This window comes from Pterocles gutturalis, unplaced genomic scaffold (assembly GCF_000699245.1).
Source record: "Pterocles gutturalis isolate BGI_N339 unplaced genomic scaffold, ASM69924v1 scaffold16836, whole genome shotgun sequence".
Lineage (NCBI taxonomy): Eukaryota > Metazoa > Chordata > Aves > Pterocliformes > Pteroclidae > Pterocles > Pterocles gutturalis.
Window position 1 is genome coordinate 1 of NW_010098153.1, and position 21,605 is coordinate 21,605.

The window sequence follows — 21,605 nt, forward strand, 5'->3', positions numbered from 1 at the left end:
ACTCGGGATTATATAAGTATTTAGTACTATTTTACATATGGTTTGGGGGTTTTTTTTTACATCACAAATGGAGAAACAGTTGCTAGCTGGACACTGCCTAGAATTCAAGGTGCAGTGAAATACAAAGGCTACAAAGGACGAGTACTGAAAGTGGAGAGCTTTCTCCACAAGCGTCCTTCAGTCCAGCTCTTCCTGGCTGAGCATGCAGTATAGGGGAGGATACACTGTGCCTATATAGATCCCAAACCAAATTTAGGACAGATTGTGTAGAGCACATGCTGGAAAATACCTGTCCTACAGCTGGGACATGCACAACGTGCCTTGGAGAAAGAAGAAGAGGAAGCACTGGAGATCACACACGTCCTGTGGCATTAATTCAGCCCCAACAAACCAGCAGCATGGTGCAGGACCAGCCTCCACCTAATTCTCGCTACAATCCTCAAGTCTGACATATAAAGGAACCAGAACCAGAGTACAATGTAATTTTTTATAATTCATGTGTGTTCAGGAAAACAAGCCATGAAATAACCCGATTAGTGTTCAATACTGAAAGTAGCTTTGGGACCATTTTGTTATACCAATCCAAGAGAGATCTCCACAAAAGAAGAGTTTTGAATAAGGGCTCCTCGTTCTGCTTTTGTAGCAATGTCAGAATTTAGGGAAAAAAAAGGACGAAGGCTGAAAGGACTGTCACATTCATCATGCCTGTTACGAGGGGAAGGAAGACTCTAATGATGCTTATGTACTGACTGCAAAGACAGTCAGACTATTTTCTGAAGAACGGAAACGCTCTGAGCAAATGGGACACCCAGAGTCTGAAAGTGATGATGGGTGCCTGATAATTGGGAATACTGATGCTGTACCAAACCTCCCAGCCTCTGGAAGAGATGATGTGGAGTGGTTCTTGGCAATCAGATTATCTACACCAAACCTGTACATTCGAAAGCAATCCTTCCTCAACGACACCTATATGGACTACCAAACTGAAGTGACCCAGAATTCTTCACACTACTCTTTGCCCTCTATCACATCTCAACATGGCTTTAAGATAGCATTGTAAAATATTTTCTCCTATTTTTGAGCATTTTCTTTCATGTGTTTACAATTTTTTCTGCTAAGCATTAATGACAAATATTTTCCCTGTATCTTTAGAAAGGTTTTTTAGTATCTTAACAACAATATAAATGGCACTTTTCAGTCTTCTAGGATATCCCTAAAAAATGTAACACTTTTACTTAAAAAATCTTACTCAAGTCTAAAGAAAAAGTCAAACAGCTCGTAGTGCTGCTCCTGCTGCTGATCAATAAGACTCTTACCTAAGGGCCTTCTTCTATATATAGACTGCAGAAAGAGCCAGAGAGCACTTCCCAACATGGTCATTCATTATGTAATACGTGAAATCTATTTCAAGCTTCCTCATGAAATTTTTAAAGGCTTTCATCTGTCCTATTTTTGCTTCTGAGACAAGATAGGGGAAGACTCTAGATTTCTTACCCGCACTATTTCACAGTCAACATTTAATTCTGCAGCCACAGCTTCAATTTTCTCTCTGCAGACTGAGCCCAGGCTGGTCATGCCGTTGTCCCAGTATTTCTTTAGGGTAGCTAAGTCTCGGTCACTAAATTGTGTGCGGTCCTGTAACTGTAAGAGAAAAAAATACTGTTAGATTTTTACAAATTCTGCTTATGCTGTTCATTTAATTTCCAGAGGTCTTGTGTACAGTAAGACACACATTATACTGTCTCCATAGCTTTTCTTCTCTTTTAACTCTCCCTTAAGAATTTTTTTTTAAGCTTGTTTTTTTATCCAGGGCAGTACAGAGTTCCCTGGGATTTGCTTTAAAGGCAATGGCAGAGCTAACGCAAGTTTAAAGCACTTCAGCTTTGTTTCAACTCCACCTGATTTTTTAAATTTGTTTTATCTCATTCTGTAAGGCCTTACTGAAAATAACTTTTTCCCCCTCATACTGTTTACTCTCTCCACCCAATTTATGCAAATTATTCCTTAGGGCTTTTCAAGTTTCTCACCCTCCCCCACTTAAAGTTCTTTTATCTTACTGCAAACTACAATACATGCATAATTCAAAGGATTCAGAATTCCTAAAGGGAATACTTTATTTGGTAAGCTTCAGAGTTTAAATTGGTTCCACTGCTTATTTGGGAGTTTCCTAACTCTTTGTGTGTATTTACCAAAATCTGTGATGGTGGATTACTGATATAAGGAGTAACACTGAGAAACAAATCCTAGACATCCTGCCACTTCTGGAACTCCTGTGAGCATACAGTACCATTCGCTAGAAGAACTTAAAAGCTTTATAAAAAGTTTTTAGTCCAGAATTTCAACTAAAATCTACAGCTTCTTTATACCAACCCATGTTTGCCAGCTCTCCTGTTATTAAGTGCAATAAATGCAACAATAAATTCTGTACTACTGTAGTGACCACGTGTCAAATTTGTCAATATTTCAACAGTTGAATTTTGTATGACGTAATCATTATTTCAGTACCCAAAATCTGTGTGAGTCCATTTAAAAACTGTTAGAACCAAATAACTTTAAAATGGAATAAAAAGCAATTTTGCAGAACTAGAATCATTTGACAATCTTAAATAATTCTAAATTTTAATCTTTGCTAATCTTCAGAATACGGTAATCTTAGCGATTTTCTTCTTTTAAAAATTACTCTTACCCAAAACATTAGAAGCACTTGAGACTCCTCAATACATGAATATAAAAGAGGAGTACCAAAATCTTGTCTCCTTACAACAATGCCAGGTGGTTCAGTAAAAAAAAAAGTACCACTTATGAAAAAACAGTCCATTACTAACTGCTAGCAGGCACTCAGATTTTTTTCTTGGCTATTGTGTCCTATGTTTAGGTACAGAATTAGAGAAGCTGTTTCCATCCTGCCCATCCATTAGCTGCCATCTCCCACAGCACATGAGATGCGCTCCCAGACGGCATGCTCCAGTCTGTTTTCATCCAAAAAGAATCCAGCTGGTACATTTCAAGGCTGCTCTAGGATGAGCAGCAAAGTGCACTAAGTGGAGTTCAGCTCAAGAGCAAAAACAAAGCCAAACCCCGGATGCCTGTTCACCTCTTGCCGATGCTGGTTTTCCCTGTACACCTGACCCGAGCTGCTCCTGCCTACAAGCCATTTTCAAGGACCAAAAGTAGAGTTATCTCCTGAATTGCTGCAGCAGTATCTGATAGGAAAGAAAAAACAAAAACCACATGACACACACGGCACGAAAGAGTCCAGAAAGCAGGAACAAAACCAAATGGGTGTAAATAGAAGATGGTATGAAGGGTCAGGTCCCCTTGGGGTTGAGGATAGCTGCCTTACAGAGATGCCTGGCTCACTCCACCTGAGCAAACTCCACTGAGTATTCTCCACTCAGTACTTCTCATCCTACTTGAGCTTTCCTACTTTGAAGTCCGTATCTCATTTCTGCTACTTTTTCCACCAAGATCAGCACTGAACACAGCCAAGCAGGAAGGAACTGAGCCTCTGGAAAGCTAATTTTCAGAGAGGTACATTGTGGCAGCAGAAGTGATGACTGTAAGACGGCTGGTCGGTCTTTGCAGCAACAAAAGGATCTATCAGGTTACTGGACTTGAAATTTTACCAGTGCCCAAAAAGAAAGATTCTTGACATTTAAGGGCTCAGATTCACCAAGAAGTTGTGAACAAAGGGTAGCAGGCCACCACAGACATTGAACATACAATTACACTTCCATCAATTTAGTTAACAACTTCCTAATGGTTAGTATCAGAGGAACTGAGGAGACAAAAGAGAAACCCCGCAGTCCTACAAGCACTGTGATACTGATGGCTATGCATCAGTTAGCATAGAAAAAAAAAATCAGAAGATAATACTGAAAAGCTTCATATTTAGCAGAATATTTTCCATAGCTGACAACAAGCCAGTAATTCAGTTCATATTTTTACTTCATTGTAACAACTATTATGAATGCAATTCTCATTTCCTCTCTTCAGATCCACTGGTTGCTGATTCGAGGCTCAGCTTCCTCCTCGGCAGAATTAACTGTTTGCTGAATTCTTTACATTTACCAGTTCTGTTGTCCACAGTTTGAAAAGCAGAGAGATGCTTCTTCCGGCAGAAAATAGCCTATCAACTGACAATGAGAAGTAATCCTCGCGAGCAAATTGAATCAGCAGTTCTGCCGAGCGCAGGGTTAAACCCTGCTTATCCCCCGACCTCTCAAGTGTAATAACAAAATTCTTGTAGGAGATGACCCAGTTTATTACAGACATTGCTGGCACCTTGCCGAGCCCCTCGCATTACCCACTGTGCATGCAATATTTGTGGTGCAAATCTGGCGGCTATAATTGGGAGGAATAATTGCATTGCAGTGGAGTGTCCTCATCCTGCCTTTTATTAGAGCCGTCTTTTCTCAAGCCGTTTTTATGCATCAGTTGAGAATGTTTCAGGCCATGTGCACAAAAGCTACACACAAATCTTCAGATTATTAATAAAAGGCATGTTAAAAATATGAAAGAACTAGAGCTTTAATATAAATGTTCTAACTATTGCATTTATACTGGAGCTGAACACTGTATATTGTCAACAAAAAGTTATGTTTACTTAAGTTGCAGTGAAATCATGTTAAATCGACAGTTCAGTTCTGATGCTCTGTGATGAAATGTACTAAGGTAACCATTATTCCTAGCAAACAAACCTCTCACAACAGATTTCAGTCACTACTGCTCAGAAACTCCATCATGGAGAAATAGGAAGAAATCTCAGAGTAATACATTTTTGTATGTTTCAAAGGTTCTTTAAAGTTTAGTAAAAAGTAAAATAGGAAAAACAATGACACTTCCCTCCAACACTCTCTAGCAATCCCGGTATCTTATAAATTGGAGGCACTTCTTACTCTAAGTTACTGTAAACAACAAGTCCAACCTCCTTTTGAGCCTATCTAAGGCTAGCCTGATTTGATACCTGCTCTTCTACTGGAACAAATGAGCCTGTATCTGTTTCTCCACACTTTCCGTATTTTTAAACCTCTCCATCACATGCTTCCACTCCTTCCTTCTTTTCCACTCTGAAGAGATGTGGCCCATTTGGTTGGTCCCTACAAGGCTGTTCTGTACCTTTGGTCACTGTCACTGCTTCTCTGTTATATTTGGGGAGGAATGGGAAGACCAGAAGTGCACACAGCATTACAGGTATGAACACATCCTCCATAGTTATTTTGCTTGTTCTCCATTCCTAATGATAACAGCATTCTGAACTTTGACACTACTTAATGCCTAACTGATTTTCTTGGATGATGATCAATTCATATCTCAAGATCTTATTTTGTACATTCTAACAGTTATTTCTGAATTAATCATTCTACATGTTCCCCCTTTCCCCTCTGCACCATTTAATATTATTCTTACTCTTCAGTTTATTATTTCATTTCCCATGCACAAATTCTGGAGGTCTGTATTTTCCCTTACACTACCAGCGTATTTAACCCCATTGAAGCTATGCCAGATTACACTTTCCTTCAGTTGTAGGCTTTCAGTTCAGGTTTCACAACTGTCACAAAGCTGTCCCCCATTTCAGCAACACCCAGCTTCCTGCTACAGACCCAATCCTGCTGCTTTGGCTCGACACTGATGCTCACACACAGTGCATACTGCCCTTTCGGGAACAGTGTGATCAGAAGCATCTTTGAAAGAACCGTACTTTCTGCAGACAGGCACACTGCATGAATTTCCACCCAGTAAAGCCCTGAAGACTCCCAGGCCACACATGATCTCCCCAGGGAAAAAAAAATGAAAGTCAGCTGGTGGCCATAACTACCAGAGCAATTCAGAGAGCTGGCTCCTTGACACTGCCTTTCGCCAAGTCTTGAGAGTTCCCTTCTCAGCGCACGAGCAGAGAAGTACCCACCACAAGATACTTCCAGTCTTCTTAGGACAAAGAAATGTCCCTGAAGGCTCCCAGCAAAGCAAATGGCTGGAAGGGAGTTGCTGCTGCCAGCTTCATTCCTAGAGCAGAAGATAGAGCAGTGAGCTGCACAGCCTTCAGGGAAAAAGGGCTTTGGAAATGGACTGCAAGCCAAACGGCATCTGAAGGCACCCTTAACCTGTCACTGCTAGCACACTATTAGTGCACAGACTGTTAGATTTCTGGAAGAGAGGCTTTTTTCGTCTTTTCCCACTGGTTGGGTAACGTTGAAGTTTGCTCTGATGGGAGCAGGACTGATAAATATTTCATAGTACCACAGCTTGAAAAGAGCTCTAACTGCTTCAACGCTCAGCCAAAATTCCGTATATTCTGCTAATGTTTCTAAACCAAACACAGCTAAGAAGAAGAAGAAATGAGAGGGGAAAAAAAATAAAAATCAGTGCAATATAATTGTCTACCCAAAAAATTATACTTTAAATTCCAGCCGTATCACTCCATCATTTCCAAAGTTGACCTCTAATCCACACAAACTGAAAGCTTGGCCTTCTTCTTGAGATTTTGAACTAGTTTGTGAAACAGTGAACTGATTTTTAGACAGTAATTATCATGATTCTTACCTAATCTATTAATGCCTAGCCATGCCAGCACAGCTGGTGTCAGGTCTCACACTGATCTGGGGTTGGATCAGCTCCTCCACCCAACTCGAAGCCTGTCTACTTACTTGCTCTGTGGCGGGCAGGACTCTGAGAAGAACACTTCAATACCACCATCTCCAGAATTTTATTGCAATAGGCAATGTTGAAAGCACAATTTCAAATAAAAAATTAGCACAGGAAATTCACACCAACCATTCTGCTAAGACATGAGATGACACATGACTTCAGCACAATTAGCACACTCCAGACTTCAATGCAAGGACAAAAGTGAAGATATTTTCCCTCTTTTAATTCTCTTTAACCAGTATCTTCACCGCTGTTTTTGAATCCCTGTCATCCTTCCACCACACCGTGAAAAACCAAAAATCAATGCATTCGTAAAGGCCAACGCCTCACACATGCACCCTGACAGAACACAGAACTCCGCAATTTCCAAAGCCATTCTCATAAATAACTGAGAGGGTGATATTTCTAGACTAATATTCATTAACAGTCAGGATTACGTCATCTTACAGCAGAGCTGAGCAGACTAGAAAGTTTCTGCAGAACTGCACAGCTTTCATTCCTCTCTTGATGCAGTTGAAGGACAGGGCAAGGAAAACAAAACATCAAGGCAAAAGATTAAATATTCAGAGCATCTGAAAGACAATTTTCTCCATTTTAAACAAAATACAGATTAGCCCTTTTACTGTTTGAATGGCAGTAATTGCCGTAATCGCAGTTCTACAACTCTATCCATTCTATTTCTGTTCCCTCACGCTCTTTCTTCAAAAGAATTTCACATTTCAAACTGAAGTTTTCCAGGAAGCAGGAGCTTTTTCTCTCTTTTTCTTGTCTTACACCTGTGTACATACAGCAGTTTTAGAGTGCCAGCTCCTCAACTTGTCTCCTTAAGAAGGCTAACTATGCATTCAAATTGGAGAAAGTACATCCACAAATCTGCAAACAGATGTGGTTAACCCAGACTGCATTAACCCCAGGCTTTATACATTTTATTGCTTAAAAAGGACACAGGAGTAATGGCCTAAGGAAAAAAATTCCTAATAACCATCCTGAATAAAAAGGCACTTCCACATCCTTGGACGTTTTAAACTTTTTGCAGAAATTTCTTCTACAGCTTGTGTCAGACACCTAACATGACCACTGTGCCTCAGCATCCAGCAGTGGGACGCAGGGGACTGCATCGTGCCCCATTCTCTTCATCGCTCCCAGCCCCATGCTCCTTCTGCCTGCTTTGCACCGCCTCTGGCACTCATCTGATCCCCAGTAAGTACATTCAACTCAGTAAAGACAAACTCATCAGAAGAATATGTATCTTGATGGAGCAGACGCTTGACCTGGCTTACCTTGCAATTAGATCCTAGCAGCAGTGCCAGGGATGGGGTGGCAGTGCCCCAGGAGGGAGAGGGGAGAAAATCCTCCTCCTTTCAACAGTGATGTGCTGTGGAACCAGCTCAGCCAAACAGTGAAACTGTACTCCAGGACACTCACCGGCTGCTTGGTGTCTTAAAAGGTCATTAAGTGATAGAGGGAAGGTGCCTTTCGGAAAAGGGTTACATTTAAAAAAGCCTACTCAAGAGAAGTAGGACTTAGGAAAAAAAAAAAAAAGATGGAATTCACAGCAGCAGGATTTGTATAAAAGTACTGGTTCCTCTGGGAGATGCTCTTGTAAAGTGCTCTCTGTATAAACAGAAATAAGTGATACTACCAAAGGCTGCAGAAACTAGAAGTCATGAGACTTAGAAGTCTGAGAGAAAACACTGTTAATGTGATGGTCCTTAGATTCCTACTTATACAGAAAATGCTATCAAGCTCACACCTCTGAAGACTAAACAGAAGAACCTAAAATAATAAAAGAAGAAAAATGTACTAGGTACAGCAGGGAGGTGAAGGCAAGGAAAGGTTTCTCCATTACCTACACACCATTGCCAAAGCAGCACACATGGCACTGACAGCTCAGTGGTCTCAGGGGTCTGATGGGATAAGTCTGGTTATTGTGAGAGCCATCTCCCTAGTTATTGCTTCTGATACAACTGGACTAATGTGTAACAGCCTCCTGAAAGCTTTGCTGCAGCACCAACCTGCAGGTTTAGGGTGTATTTTCATGGTAAGCAAGCAGAATCAACATGCTCTTCAAAGAGAAGCTAGCAGGCTACTCTTGAACAGAAATGCTGAGCAGTAATCAAACAAATGAGCTGGACGGAGGCATTTTCCTGACAAAAGCTGTTTCATACCTTGTGTTACGGTTTGGGGTCATTTGTGAATTGAGGACACCAACCTGGCTGATTCCGCCTAATGTGAAATGACATGCATGTGGATAAAATTAGACTTGATAAAGTTACTACAGATAGTATGGACTAATTCTGAGTAGCTGAAGAGGGAGTTGCTCTCTTAGGCATTCAGTTGCCTCAATTAACAACCATTTCACTTTCAATATAAAAAATGAATTCTGAGCTCTCTCAGTCCTTATCAATTCAAATGTTATATTTCAGCTAAGGGCACAACTCATATACCTGGGCATCACTTTACTTGACACAGGATTATGACCTTGACCTGCTTTTAAAGAAATTCATTGACTTTACAATAAATGAAACATGCATTTTAATAAACTTTTAATTCCTTCACTTGCTGCATTAGATACTTAAATGGAAATATACTTACTGCTCTTTTTCTGGAACAACCTGTAATCCAAGGCACAGTAAGGTTTCCTGAAATCTGTAGAGGGGAAGGAGGAAACAGAACAGAAAACAACAGCAGCTTAGGTTGCTATGATAGCTAATGCTGAGCAGCTTTCACAAGACTTTAGTATTGTGCATTCAATTCTGGTAAGAACGTCTTTAAAACAAGTTAAGATTTAAACACAAAACAAAGCCACACTTAGCCTTACTGTTCTAAGACTAAAACCAAAACACTTTCTTTGGGCAATTTGGGTGTTTCTGCTATCTCAAAACTTGTATTTCAGAACACAAGTTTTCATTTTCTATGATGTGTCACAGAACTGGTAAGATTAAGCAGACCAGAGATGGACTCGGGCCAATGTCTGCCAGACCTGCCGTCACATATTCTTCAATTACACCAGTTAAACCTTCAGAAAAAAAAAATGCCATTGTGGAACTATGCTATTCAGTGTCAGATGTTAAGGATTTGTGGAAATTAGCAGATATTCTGCAAATATTAGCAGAAAAAGCAGGGACATCAGGTTGGAGAAGGAAGGGGTATGAAGGCAAAGGTTAGCTGCCTTGATTCCCATCGCTTCTCCATCATTCCCAGAGGTCAGATTTTATTAAATAATAATCTTGGACTGTTTTCCCTGGCATCTGAAATATGTCATAGCCTGGAATATTTCAGGCTTATTTAGGATTCCATGTTCATCTGCTGCTGCAGACAAGCAATGCTTGAGAGACTAAACATAGCTCTTAAGAGATTAATCAATCTCAAGTCATTACACACACTATGTGAGGAAGAAAAATCTCCGCGCTTCTGCTGACTGTATCAAACTACACTAATAGTTTTTGTATTTGCAAAGTGCTCCACTAATGAATCTTGCAGCACGAGCATAACCAAATATAGAATACCTGGTACAGTTTGTCTCATGTACAAGCACATAAGACACTTTTATTCTTCAAACTTTTATCTGGAAGCGCTTGGAGGTTACCTAAGGTCAGACACTTTCTCATTACAGCACAAGGCAGGTTGAGGGGGGCTACAAATTAACACCCTCCCCTCCTAAGGGCAGGTCTACATCAGCTTTTTCATCTAAAACATGCACTTCTTAGTTGCACATACACATTTTAGAAATTCTGCATGCACAAGTCACAGCTATTACAATTCTATATCCCACTCAACAGCTTCACACCACACGCTGTAAATGCATCCCCAGTATCCACCCCGATGACTTCTCGTCACAAATTTAACGTGAGGCTACAGAAAAAAAGTGCTTTTCTATGTGAATAAAGCGATAAGTCCGGCAGAACATTAATGGCTACTTGGAAGACAAATGCACACAAGCTCTGACAGGTATGATGCCAAATACAATCACGTTTATCTCGATATCACTACCTGAAAGACAACATGCATGGGAACATTCTAAACAGGCTCTATGAAAAAGGCACAAGGCTGTGGGGTTTTCTGAGGGGGGTTTATTGTTTGAGTGAGATGGAGAGTTATCCTGCATCCACAGGTCTAACGCCAGCCCTAGTCCAAGTGGAACAGCTACCGTGAGTGGCCAAAATGACCACCTGAAATGCTTGTCTCAGAAAAGATACCGCGTCTCAGAAAAGGCAACTCAGGCAGATGCTAGAGACAGCTCAAAGGCACTGCAACTCTTGGCTGTTACCCATGCTGTATCTCAATTAAAATGGATACACGGTATGAGGTCCCTACGTAACGTTTTCCCAATTCACCTGTAGATAACTGTCCGAAATTCAGTGCACTGAACAACCAAAAGCCCTAGCCCAGTCCTGTCCCAGCGTTAATCAAGACCACATGAAGTATTTTTCCAGCTGGGTCACGGCCACTGTCCTCCCCACAGCCCCCAGGCTCTCCCAGCCCATGCAGCTGGAATTATTTCATCCCAGAAATAAAGCATAGGCAACTCCTGCGACAAACTTAACTCTGCTTCTGTCACAAGAATGAGTGTCAGGAAAGACTTTGTTCAAGTTTCTTCAGAGAAGACCATGTTGTTTGCCCTGGCAAAAAGCTATTTTTAAGATTCACTTTATCTTCATTCATAAAAGCAGCATCCTTAAAGTGAATCTTAAAAATAAATAAATATGTATTATACCTACATCCTATTCTGCGGTGCTGGCTGCAAGGCTCAGGATTCTCCCAGCAAGAACAGCCTCTCTCTTTTAAAATGCTTAAAGCCAAACTAAGAAAAGTAGGTTGAACAATTTGTTTACTGAAACTGCTCAGGCATTAAAATTGTTCACTTTATTAAATTTACTCTTAAGTTACACTAACATGAATTTGATTAATTGAACCAGTAAGGAAACTATAACTAATTGCTAATTAGATACCCCACCAATGTACAACAGTAATTACTTCATCAAAACACAAATCAGACAGTCCTGACTTTGAAGAAGCATCTGCTGGGATGTTTAACTGCTCCAATAATCATGTAGCTCAGGTTTAACCCGTTTTTAAATTTAGGAAGATTTCCCCAAGTTTAAAGCTTTTCATTGCAACATCAATGGATAAATCAGCTGAACACAGCCAATAAAATGAACAGAAACTGACTACATATAGAAGAAATGTCATCCTGCGTAAGCCTAAAAGAATTCAGACAGCACATGTAACATCTATGTCTCTGGAAGTTTAATATACAAAAATTACTAAGCTGTAAGGGGGGTGTCTACATGAAAAAGCACTCACACTGGGCTTAATTTTAAGGGGAGGACCTGGAGGAGGAGGTTAAAACAGTGAAGAACTGATGATTTTGATAAAATACATTATCAGCCTAGCAGGGTATACTATTGTTACACAGAACTTTGGAGGCAGTAGGTGAAATTTTCTTGTCAACGTGATAAATGAGTGTTGGAAGTGTCACTAACACCTCTTAAGATACAGAACTTGTTTTTGCATTGTTCTGGAACGTGCTAAAAACCCTCAGCAAGGAAAGCAGTGATCTGGAGAAATCAGTACCATCATTTCTTCAAGGTACTACAGCATCTGGCCAGGCTGTAGGACACTACTCTGCAGCTGCCACAGAACCACAACACTACACTCCCTGACGCCACAGCTTTTGCCCCCCCAATCAATTCTCTAATACTGAAGAGTGTCATCTCAGAGGTTCACAGCATGGATGCTTACAGAAAGAAGTGAATTCGTAGCAACCTGCCCAGTTTTATCCAAGGTTTAAAACTGCAGAAGGGATACATGGGAAACAGAAGCTTCATCAATCCAAGGTGCATTCCCAAATCCACAGAACGCAGCCTCTGAGAGACAGGCATGGATGTCAAACGGGGTACAGATAATTCCTCACTTGCCAAAAAAATAGGTATATTACTATAACGGAGGAAAAAAAAGGAAAACAAACCAAATTGAATTACAGAGATCTCCTTGTTCTGATCCATATCACATGGGCAGATAAAATGTCACCTACCATGAACCTTCCAGATGTTTAGAATGACCCTGTCCCTACACCCAAAAAAATTCCAAATCAAAGGTATTTCAAATTTCATTAAGAAAAAAAAAAGTCAGACAAGATACATCTCACTGATGCTTTTTCAAGAATGAAATAAAGTACAAATAGCACGTAGCTGGAGGTATCAATAATATATTTCACTTTATGAAACTTCAGAAAAATCTCCGTAACTCTATTGTAAGCACTTCTGCAGCTTTCCCAGCCCTTTATTGAACAGATGTGCACATTTACAGCTCTTCTTCTCCTATGAAACTGGGATGTCAAAAGTAAACAGCATTTAATGAATTCTATAACTCAAGAACAGTAGTAGCAAATACTAACAGACTATCAGAGAGAAGGGAGAAAGGGAAATAAGAGCTTGTCTGGAGTGCTCAGCTTAGCAAAGGCCATAAATAAGAACTGCAGATGTCCCATCTACTCCACATAATCTACTCCAGAATACACATGCTCCTCAAACCTCAGGTTTAGCAAGAAAAGCAATAATTCTGGTGAAAAGTGGCACTTACTTGGACTCAAAAGCGTTCTTTCAAATACTCACATAAGATAGGACAAGTCAGAAAAAAGAAAAAAAAAAACTTTACAAGTATTGTTCCCTATACTAGTGAGCAATGTGCAAGAAAAGATGGTATGTTGTTTACATGGTTCACTTCAGGATAAATTAAAAATGTAATAACAGGCAAAAGCACAGAGGTAATAAACACATGTGGTATCACATCCTGTCAGTCTTAAGATTTTTATCTCAATACCTCTAGGCTATGTCATGTCAGATGGCATAAAAATCCATGAAAAAAAAATCAATTTCGATGTTTCCTGCACAGTTATTTCTTCTCTAGTTATAACAAAAAACTTTTTTTTAAAAGTGTGTCAGTGTTGTAGCTTCTGCTTTACATCTTCTAGTTCTTCAATTATCTGCATGATTTTTTTTTAAAGTGTGTCAGTGTTGTAGCTTCTGCTGAACATCTTCTAGTTCTTCAATTATCTGCATGTAATTTTCCCCTCACAGTGTCACTGAAGGGACTCTACTACAGGATGAGGAAATAATGGGATTGAATGTAAAACCAATATTTGAATTAGATGCTGCAGGAGAGGAAGAATATTTGCTCACCTAGCGTCTCCCATCATCTTAACTAGCTGGCAGGAGATCCTAATCCCTAACAGAAAACAGGTCCAAGAGATTGGCAGCTGCCCAGGGGGTACAGGCAGCGCTGATGGAAGAGCTAATCCCAGCTGACATTAAAGCAACCGTACAGCACACAAATGACGGCGTGATCCCACATTCTGCCCTGCTCCACATGTGAAGTATGTCTAGAGAGGAACAAGCACAGATATCGCTGTGACACAGGCTGGCAAGCCACGTCAGGACAACGCAGACTTGTAGGTACCATCCTCTGGTAACCGAGGTTTGTCTAATGAATCTATGAATCCCTTCAATACACAGCTACCCACTGCATCCATGCGCTCAGCTACCCAGGTAAGTCCTACCACACTATAGTCCTACCCACACTTTTATTTAAGAAGAATTATCTCTACTGAAATATGTAAAGGGAGCACAGCCTGCAGAAAGGTGAACCTATCACTTATTAGCTACCAACTTTTGAAGAAAACAGTAGTTATCTACAACCTTGTCTGCAAGGTCTGAAGACAGAGATAAACTGATGGATTACCTGGTAATTATTTTGGTTTTGTGACAGCCTCAGTTGACTTGAAGATGTAAAATGAGGAGAAAAGGTACTTCTGGATGGATTAGCACTGTTACATAATGTGCTGGAGGTTGTATGTAATGAGGTCCGTGCAGGCAAGTGGTAGTCTCTGTTATGATACAGAACATTGTCAGGCACGTCCCTGGCATTCACCATCTGCGAACTACAGCTCACATTTCTTCCTGGCCCAGACAGGGCTGCGCTGTGGTTCTCTCCTCGAGCAGAACCGCTGCTTTCACAGTATCTGGAATAGCTTTGTATTTGTGCTCCCATGGATGCTAGTTCTTCCTCTCTAGCGTACTCGTCATCCACGTCTCCGGTTTCCATTGCAATGGACAGACAGCTGCCTTCCCCCGAGCAATGCTTCTGTGCTACGCTTCCTCCCACCATTCTTTGAGGTTGATCCGTAACCGCCAGAGAAAACACTTCACGGATTTCCAGGTTTTGCGTGCTACAGGAAGGGTCCCTGGTATTAGCCCTTTGTCCAGGGGGCACGTGCGATACAAGAGCTGCATGTTCGGGTTTTTGTAACCTTTGACATCCCACTGGTTCTCCTTTGCAGGGTCTGTGGCATATCATGGGCTTCTGAGGTAACACCAGCTCTGCGGTCTGCACCGAGGAACCACCATAGCTTTTTTTAGTGTGACTATATATGGAGTTTGCAGAATTCAGTACGCTCGTTTGCCTAGATAAAATAATAGTCTTTTCCCCTACTAATAGGGAAGCGTTTTTACAATGTGGTACTTGTCGTCCTATAGGGATGTGCTGCTGATGAAACTCTGTATTGCTTTTTCCTGGTAGTCGCGGAATCGAGGTTTTGTGTATTTCTGCCACTGAAGCGTTTGTATGTTTGGTGGATCCTTGCCTACCAGATGAACCAGCAGGACTATATATACCAGTAACTATTACATCATTATTAGAAGAGGTCCAAGAAGACTGCTGACTTTGGGATCGAGCAATATTTACCACATTCCTAACTGCTCCTTCTGGAGGTACTGAGGGAGTAGTCGGGGCAGTCCCCGGGGGAGTGCCTCCAGATTCTACAGCACTCTTGCTGCTCATCTTCCTCCGTTTATTGCCAACCCACGTCTGCAAACAACAGCAACAAACACAAAACAAGGCATTAAATAATCAGAAAAATTAGGCAATTCCATTTTTAAGCAGATTTGATGAAATGTTAAGTGTTCAAGTTGAGACCTTAGTTTACAAACATGTAAATCATTTACTGATTATGCAGAGTCTGAACAATACAGGCTGGAAATCCATGTCTCTCCTGCTTGGGATTCACACACCAATACACATGAGAGCCCCAGTCTCAATTCCAAAGCCCCAGTTTCTCAAACATCCTGAGACTGTTATCATGCCTCCTGTCCTGAAGTTACCCTTAAGATTTATTTCATTGACACCACAGTGACTAATTCCCTCAAATCTAAGTTTTTAATATTTAGCACCTTGGGATGCAGAACCATCACTGAAGTATGCAGCTAAACTTCTGTAACCAAATAAGTGAGAGTTATGACCTTCAAGACTGCCTTGAACAGAAACTGCCAATTCTTGAATTTAGATGAGAGGAAGAAAAACTCTTTCTGTTAGACAATTCCAAAACTATTTTGTGAAGTATTTAGACCTAGGGACTAACTCCGCCTCTGCCAGCTGCACAAATCAAGACCTGATGTCAAAACTTGCTTTTGAAAGACACTGGTAGACAAGATTAGGACTACTGGGATTAGACTCCAGCAGACGTTTGCTATAATGGGCGTTGCTATTGTGGACATACACATGATTTTGTGTAAAAGATGGTAGAGGAAAAATGCAGGTAGTATGGGAGCTGTGCACAGGTTAAAATGTCCTGCTGTTTAAACACACAGGAAAGCCTGTCCTGCAAGTAACACATTATAGATATAGCCAAAAGAACTGAGGGGGAAACATTAACTTCAGTATTTCATGAGAAAGAGTTAATCGGGTGGAAGCATCAGCTCTAATACTGGAAGTGTAAGCGCCACCTAACTATTCCTGGCAATTTTCATTGTCAGAGAGACAAGACTTGTTCAGTTCTTTGACCACAGGATGTCTGTACTGAATGTGAGGGCATAAGCGAGCAGGATGCAAGTGCCAAAGAACGAAAAGTAGGCTTTAGCATCCACTTATACTGGCTATGAAAAGGATCAGATACGCATACAGAGATACGGTGAAACGGTTTTCTGCACTACTCCGGATATCATCTGCTGCACACCTAAAACCAAACCAAAGCAAGATCTCAACATTTAGCAACTCAAATCAGTTGATTTAATCAATAAACTCCCTCACCCCACAAGAAGCAAACTGCACTGAGTACCTATCTTGGGTTTCCATCTCATCGCATGAAAGAAGGAACGTTTTCTTCACAGACCGATACCCGCTAAGGAACTAAACAGATTTCTGTACAGGAAAGTACACATCCCTGCCATACAGGAGTATGCTGAAGTAAAAACAGGGGGATTAGGACAGGCAGAAAGAAGGGGCATAAAGAAGAGAAAGGTAAAATCACACAAGAATACGACACGCAGGACAAATGCTGGGTCTGTTTCCACTGCACTTCACAAGTAGGAAGAAAGTTTAAGTACTGCAAGTAAGGGAGGAAAACTAAAAGAAAGAGGCCATGATACATTGTTCCAGTATGGTAAACAGAGAGGGAACAGGAAATATGGAGAGTGAAGGAGGACTGAAAGTAGAGGAGAGACTGGCTGCCTCCTCTAGCTCCTTCCATCAGAATAAAAATAGAAAAAGAGGCCCTGACTGCACCATCAGCATCCAGATTCCTGTTACAACTGTTTGTCTGTTCCAAAGAGTCTGAATTTCTGGCTGACTTTCAGAACTTCCCACCACCTAGAGGCAAGAAAGTAACTTTTAATATTTCCAGAGTATTTTGAGGGAAAGGAATCCAGGTAAGAGTTAGGGTGCATGAGGGGTTGTTATTGCCAATATACCACTGGTACACTGCTTTAAAACAAACGAGACTAGTCTTACTTCTTTTCCTCTTCAGTGTCCAGTGTTGCAGCAACTCCTGGTAGCTCTACTACCGTTGTTATTTTTTCAGCTAATGCTTCATGATTTCTATTTCTGCTCTGAGACAACAGCCATTTTGTTGTCTAGTGTTTCACAAAGGGATTATTATTTCCCTTCCCATGGAATTCATAGACTTTGGAAGAGCTCCTGTTAGCACTAGTGACATTCTTTTATAAGAAAAGAATGTACTCATTGTAAATAACCAGGAAGGGCCACAATACTTCTGATTGTGACATGGAATACAAGTGTGACACAGTGTCAAAAAATAAATACTTCCACAATTATTCCCCCAAATAGATTAGGTTATAGAAATTTGTTTAAGAATAGTTTCCTAATAACATGACCTTTCTTTGATACAATACACTGCACTAGGTTTCTATAGGGCAATCTAATTTGCAACTTAACAAATAAATAAATAAAAATCAACCCAAAACACCATCTATGAAAGACAAACAACAACTAAAAAAACTAAAACAAAGAAACTAAACAAAAATCACTCCCTGTGCAATCCAGGCCCCTGCTAAATACAGAAATCATGTGAAGACACTTCAGCAAAAACAAACTATAAACAGGCTCACTGGATAAAAACGAACATGTCACACAAGCACACTGAAGTCCGACTTAAGACAAATATGAAGTTAGAGACTCCAGTCCTCTACAGATATTTTACAGAAAGAAATTAATGTGTATAAGTTTAACATACAAATCTGGAAGGCCTCAGTACTTACCCTGACTACACTGAAGTCCAGTTTAGTTTCTTGTGCACACTGTAATATGAGCTGAAAGCAATTTTTACTTTGATTTGTCATTCCATTTTCATAATAACGCTGTAATATCCTTTGTTGTTCTACAGTAAATACAGAACGCAGATTCATCTAAAAATAAAAGAAGATACTCTGAAAGTTGGAATAAAAACTGTAATATTTGTAGAATGCACAGGCTCTCATTTCTGTTTGTTGTGATAAGGCTACGTGTTGATATGTTTTCATTATGGAGTCCTTTACCAACACTTTTACTTACTTCCCAAAAAAATCTGTTACAGTCAGCATTAGCGACTCCTTTGCGATGGACTCAAGTTGAACAGGTGAACTACATGTTTGGAACAACACTTTCATAAATAATTATTGCATTGTGTTGCTAAGTACAAGAGCCTCTACTTTCAGACAAAGAAAAAGTTTTTGTTTAAAACTTTTTGTTAAAAAAAAAAAAGGCATTAGGCAAGTGGCTCCAAAAGTGGCTCCAACAACATTGACAGGTCTGTCTCCCCTCCCCTACCAAGAAAAGAGACAAAATCAGAGATAAAACAGAGGTGACTGTTTGGCACGAGTAACGTTTCCACTGTCTCCGAATTGAGCAAACCCTACCCTCTGTTCTGGCTGGTCATGCTGCTGTGTCAGCACCAGCACTTAGCAGCTGCAAAGTCACAAAGATCAAGGGCCAGAACTGAAGACCAATGGGGGGGGGGGAAGAGAAGGGCTTTAGGCAGTTCTGGTCCAGCCCGCTGTGATGCAAATGCACTAATATTAACACGAAGGAGGGACCACCCAAACCACAGTCTGCGTTTAGAAAAGTTCAAGCTACTGTGAAACTCTACCCTGAGGCTATAAAATCAGGCTGGCTCAGAAAAGGCAAAGACTTGGGAATTACCAAGTACAGAACAGACCCCCTAACTGCACAGTGAAGTTTTATGCTCTTGTTATATGGTCCATACAGGCAAATAATATAATATATTAAGAGGCATATAAAAAAATATAATAAGAAACAGAAGGATCAGCAGGGCTAGGCAGGCAGCTACATCTGCCCAACACAAAACTTGGTTCAAACTCTACTGAAAATATTAAAGTCAAAGCAAACTAACCAAACCACAGGATCCACTTAAAGATGACGTTCTATTACATCCCGTAATACTTCACACTACGCTAGAGTTGCTTGGTATGACATGGTTATCAACAAGCAGACGTTAAGCTCCAGACAGCACAGAAGTGACAGATAACCTCACCGTCCAGTAGTAACGCCTGGACTCATAAACGCCCCCCACCCGGCCCCAGGGAGCTGCAGGGCAGGTTTTGGGTTTTGAGCTGCAGACCGAGCACAACCCCATGGGACACTACTCTGGTCATTGCTGGGCAGGAAATGTGGCTTCGCATGAAGATCTTAGATTACATAGAACAAGAGAAAGGAAATGAAGAATCAAAGTTTTATGCTTTTTAGCTGCTTATGTAATAATTTCTAACTAGGTGTAAAAGATCACAAGATTATTACTATTGTTTCTACAACTAATAGCCATCTCTGAGCATTCAATCTCAACAGGACAAAACAATAACTGACATACTGATTTCACACTAGTGCGTAGGGCATTTGGCAATATTCCTTTTCTCGCAGGTTAAAAGCCCACTGGTAACATGTCATCTGTAAAGTCCAGAGAGAAATCATCTTGCTATCAGCGGTTCTTAAGTGCTTATTTAGAATATTTAAACCAGTACCCTGTGTTGAATGAAGTAATTAATTACTGAATGTTTGGAAGCTCCACTAGAAAGCCACAAAGTCCAAAGTCATCACGTTAACCCACAAAGTGCTGACTCTGCATATCCCATCTTCACGAGTAACAAGTTGTTGCTCCCATTCCACGTCTTGTCAGACCTAGCAATGTATCCACACCAAGTACATTGAGCAGTCAAACATCTATAACAGCATAATGTAACTGCCTCTGAGACTAGATTAACACAGATTAATACTGGATTCAAAGGATTACACTATTTTGGTGGTTTTTTTTTTTTTTGAGAAGTGCAACTATGAAAACTGATGCTAAACAGGTTAGACAAAACAATATGTTAATTCTTACATTTTCTCTAATATGTGAGATCCTTGACAGTCTGTGGAAATATACAGAAACTAGAGGTAATTTACAGAGCACTGACATTACTAAGCAGAAAGGTAACCACATTAGTATCAAGGGAATCAGCAGGTCATACACCTCAGTGTAATTCAGAACAATCTCAGTAATTTCAAAGGAAATAAACTCCTTTTCCCAATTTGTGTACCTACAGGGCACTCCAGTTTCTTCAGGATTTCTCACCTTTGTCTTGAATTTCAGACTCCAAGTTAGAAATCCACATGGATTTTTATCATAATTTCATTTTGATCTTGATTTGCCAAGGTCAGAAAACACGCATTTGAGCTTTTGGGAAGCCAGGTGTCCAGTTGGTTGGCAACGCATTGGCACTGAAAAGAGAGTTTGTTAAAGAAAAGAACTCTGTGAATACAGGCAAAGCATTATACAAACTGAAATTCCATGGACATAACCTGTATTTTCACTTCAGTAAAAGAGTTTGTTACAGAAAAGAACTCTGTGAAATTTAATAAAATACAGGCAAAGCATTATACAAACTGAAATTCCATGGACATAACCTGTATTTTCACTTCAGTAAAAGCTACCGGTGGCAAAGCAGTATTTTTAAGGATTCCATATCTGCCTGCTCTGCTAATAAAGTAAGGTAGCTGTGGCCAAGTATGTTGCTATTTATGTGACAGCACAGAGAATAATATATGACATATGGAAAAGCAGTACTTCCTTCACAGGATTTGGAGAACCTGTCCCAGCAATTGGGAGGTCCTACGCAGTACATCTACTCATAGGTGAGGTCCCCAAAGTTGCTGCAAGAAGGTCCATCTTTTCTAATACTCAACTACCAAATTCAGCACATCCACTCATAGGTGAGGTCCCCAAAGTCGCTGCAAGAAGGTCCAGCTTTTCTAATACTCAACTACCAAATTCAGCATGTTAAGATAATTTGCATTTTTCTTTGTGTGGAAACATCGGTCGTTGCCCTCCAAGCTGGGTTCCTTCCAGAGCCTGGCCAGGGCTCAAGAGAAGGATCCAGGGGAGTATTTTTGTCCTCGTGGTTTCAACCATGCATTTCTCAACTGGTATCTGTCTGGTTTCACCAGCTATTTCAGCTACAGCCACAAATCTTGCAACAGAATTAGGCCTCTCGATAGAGAAAAATCTGCTGATTGCTGCTAAATAGAGAAAAATCTGACAATAATCTTACAGGGTTCATCTCAAGGTCAACTATCAGCTTTTATTCAGGCCTTAACATATCAACACTAAGCAACAATGTTTAATAATCTGA

At 40.5% G+C, this 21,605-nt stretch overlaps 1 protein-coding gene across 1 annotated transcript; it reads right to left on the bottom strand.

Moving 5' to 3' along the window:
• Window positions 1-1,494: 1,494 nt before the first annotated feature.
• On the bottom strand, window positions 1,495-20,691 carry HDX (highly divergent homeobox; the record flags this gene model as incomplete). The annotated part of the gene is made up of 5 exons (XM_010087963.1): window positions 20,549-20,691; window positions 18,201-18,347; window positions 14,392-15,516; window positions 9,244-9,297; window positions 1,495-1,641 (listed from the first exon to the last, which is right to left on the bottom strand). Coding segments are annotated over exons 2-5 (1,473 nt in total), but the record flags the coding sequence as incomplete, so codon positions are not given.
• Between the last annotated feature and the right edge of the window lie 914 nt (window positions 20,692-21,605).